The sequence below is a fragment of the Pteropus vampyrus genome, unplaced genomic scaffold (assembly GCF_000151845.1).
Source record: "Pteropus vampyrus isolate Shadow unplaced genomic scaffold, Pvam_2.0 Scaffold858, whole genome shotgun sequence".
NCBI lineage: Eukaryota > Metazoa > Chordata > Mammalia > Chiroptera > Pteropodidae > Pteropus > Pteropus vampyrus.
Window position 1 is genome coordinate 11,349 of NW_011889639.1, and position 3,413 is coordinate 14,761.

At 36.0% G+C, this 3,413-nt stretch overlaps 1 protein-coding gene across 1 annotated transcript in view; it reads left to right on the top strand.

The window, feature by feature from the left end:
- Positions 1-2,592: 2,592 nt before the first annotated feature.
- The window catches only part of LOC105309798 (membrane cofactor protein-like), a gene marked incomplete at both ends in the record, with an annotated part of 18,233 nt that continues 17,412 nt past the window's right edge, over positions 2,593-3,413 (top strand). Inside the window, one exon of the mRNA XM_011385997.1 lies at positions 2,593-2,678. Coding sequence (XP_011384299.1) covers positions 2,593-2,678 — 86 coding nt within the window. The remainder of the gene's footprint in view (positions 2,679-3,413) is intronic.

A 3,413-nucleotide genomic window follows, 5' to 3' on the forward strand; every position in this document is an offset into this window, starting at 1 on the left:
TTTATATCTGCTCTCATCTTTATTATTTACTTTCCTCTACTGTTTTTGGGTTATTTCTTCTTTTTCTAATTCTTTCAGTTGTAAAGTTAGGTTCTTGATTTCAGATCTTCCATTTTTTATTTGAAGTGTTTATAGCCGTGAATTCTCTTCTTGGCACTGCTTACACATTGATTTCTTAACTTTTTACATTTCTTTTAGTGTTTTGAGCATCTTTAAGACAGTTTGTATTTTTTTTCTAATATTATTGAAACCCCCGGGCTATTAGGCTTCTGCAATTGGCATTTCTACAGACAATGGAGTGGCCGGTGGAAAGGCCTCTTTTTACCTTCCTCTGAGTCGCAGGTTGTTGGTGTGGTTGCATGTCTTCCTACAGCTGTTGACAAGGGATGCAGCAAGCAAAACACTTGTGGCACATCTTGTGGCAGATGTATTCCTGGGGATCTGGTGGAGGAAAGGCTCATTGATGTCACTCCATGGGCGAGGTGCCAAGTGCATGGTGGATTATTTCTGGGAGTTGAAGTCTGACAGAGTGTGGACCTTCTCCAGATGTTTGCACAGAAACATCAGATGCTGTTGGTCAGGAGGGATACCCTCCTTGTCTAGATTTAGGCTTTGACATTCTCAGTTATGTCACTAGGTTCAACCTCGATAGTGATAGTCTTGCCTGTCAGGGTAATCACAAAGATTTGTAGCTCTGCATCTGTTGCTCAACAGACTCATGAAGAAAACAAAGACTGTGGAATCAGAAATTGCAGGTTTGCCACCAAGAGTGCTTGCAAACTATGTACACACAGTTTCAATGACTATTTTAAAGTCTTTGTCTAGTATATATTCCCTCAGTTCTTTTTCAGGGGTAATTTTTGTTGATTCCTTTTTTTTCATTAATCGGCCATACTTTCCTGTGGCTTTGTATGCTTCATGAGTTTTTGTTGAACTGGACATTTGAATCTAATAATGAGGTAATTCTGGGAATCAGGTTTTCACCTTTACTAGTGTTTATTGTTTTATGGGTTTTTTGTTTTTTGTTTTTCTTTTTCTATTGTTGAAGATTGTCTCTGTGCTAAGAATCAGCCTGATATGTAACTGAAAGTCTTCTCAGATCTTTTCTGAGCCTTCCTCTGGGCATTTGCAGTCACTCTCTAATTTATTTCACATATACAGTTGTTTTTGAATGTCCCAGTTCTTAATGTATGGCTCTCAAAAGGGAATACAGTGAAAAATCAATGAGAGAACAATAGTTGCTGGTTCTTTAATTCCCCTGGAAGACACCTCAGTCAGCAAAGACGAGACTTACAGGAGTATAGAAACATGAAACAGCAATGGCTGCCCAACTCTTTGTCTGCTTCTCTGTGATCAGAAGCAGCGATCAATGATAAGAGCATGGATCTGTGATATTTGGAGGACAAAGTCCTTTTTGCCCACCTTATTCCCTAGGGCTGATTATAAGCTGCTACAGGAAGACATACACATACATACAAGACATACACTCTTATTGAGAAGCACAATATATACTGAGAGCTTGCTTTAGGAGTGTACTTGGTGGCTGCCACTGCGCTAAGAGCTGAAACTGACCAAAATTAGTACAATCTACCCATCCAAGTCTGTTCCTGGAAGTTGCAAGTCTTCATCAGGCTCCAGAGTTCCAAAACAGTTACATCAGAGAGATTCTAGCACTACAATTGTTGTCTAGGTCAAAAGACACATTCTTGTTGTTTCCTATCCTGTCATCTATCATCCCAGATTCCTCTCCTAATTCATTATGGTATAGCCTTGGAGAGAAGTCAGCTGGAAGCAATCATAGGCAGTTTCACTGATTATTTTGTAGTTTAATAAGTGAAAATATCCAGTCAATAATTATATAGAGAGAGTTTGTTACACACACTGAGTACCAAAAATTCTTTTAAGACATAGACTCTCCTCAAAAAGTCGTAGTCTTATTGAGAAGCACAATATATACTGAGAGCTGTTAAAGGAAAGTAGTAAATGAGAAGTACCAAAGAAATAGATTTATTCATGATCATTGCAATGAGAGTCCAGAGGAGAAGAGAGTACTGTGAATGTAAATCATCAGAGATTTCATCAAGTAGTTTTCCTGAGCTACTCTTAGGAGGATATTCTGAAAAATATTAATAAAACACTAAAACTTGTCTAGCATTCACCATGTTCCACAGAAACACTAAAAACTTGTCCAAGCTGAAAAACAAATCATTCCGGCTGGAGCTGGAACTGGAAACCAGTCAGGTGAACTCTAAGGCCTCATCTTTCTACTCAGCTGTTGTCCATACTGCATAGAATGGCACCAGAAAAGGCAAAGAAGTAAATGTGTGATGTGATTGCCAGAGATAGCAAATACCTGAGTGACAAGGGTGACAGATTTATTTAGATGTTTTCCTCTTGGACAATGTGTGTGCAAATGCAAAATCTGTTTATTTGATTATATAGCAGGTTTTGTTAGTACATTCAATATATGTTGTATAAGAAACTTCTCCCTGAAACTACTGTAATGCAGAAAAACATCCATATAGATGCTTTCTTCATTATATTCTTTTTGTAACAGATAAGAACACAGTAATCCTTTATTTTTTCCTTTAGTTTTATCCTACGTGGAACAAAAATTCTATACTGTGAACTTTCTGGAAGTAATGTAGATTGGAGTGATAATCCCCCAGAATGTGAAAGTAAGTATTCTCTCTTTAAAATTTAGAGCAGCAGTTCTCAAACATTTTGGCTTGGGGACCTCTTTACACTTTTAAATTGTAAAGAGCCCACAGAGCTTTCCTGCAATTGGATTAGGTCTAATAATATTCCTTATATGGGAATTAAAACAGAGATGTTTTAAAATATTTATTCATCAATCCATTTGTAAGAACCGTAAGCTCAATACAGGCCAACAAATGCAAGATTTTTTTTCATAAAAATAAAATATTTCCAAAACAAACAGTGAGAATTATGGCTTTGTTTTATATATTTCTCAGTCTCTTCAATATCTGGCTTTAAGGAAGACTTCTGGGTTCATTTTGTTACATTATCAAACAATTTGAAGCCATTGGAAAAATTCACTGTAAACTCAAGAATGAAAGTGAAAAAGACAATAACATCTTGGTATTACTGTGACCATCGATTTAGGAATGACATATTTATAAATTATAAAACATTTCTCAACACTAAGGTGTGTTTTTAAACATAAGCGTAATGTCTTATTAAATTGTCAGCATCTCTTATCATGAGAAGAAGTCTTAACAGACTTAAAAGGCCTTGCAGATAAATACAAGTATTTTATATAGGTATCTTATATAGGTATTTAAGAAAAGGAGATTTCTTCTAAAAGTTCATTTCTCCATTAATGATTTGAATTGGGATAATATATTAGAAACTTTCTTCTAAATGTATACTGGATTCACAACTACTTTGTA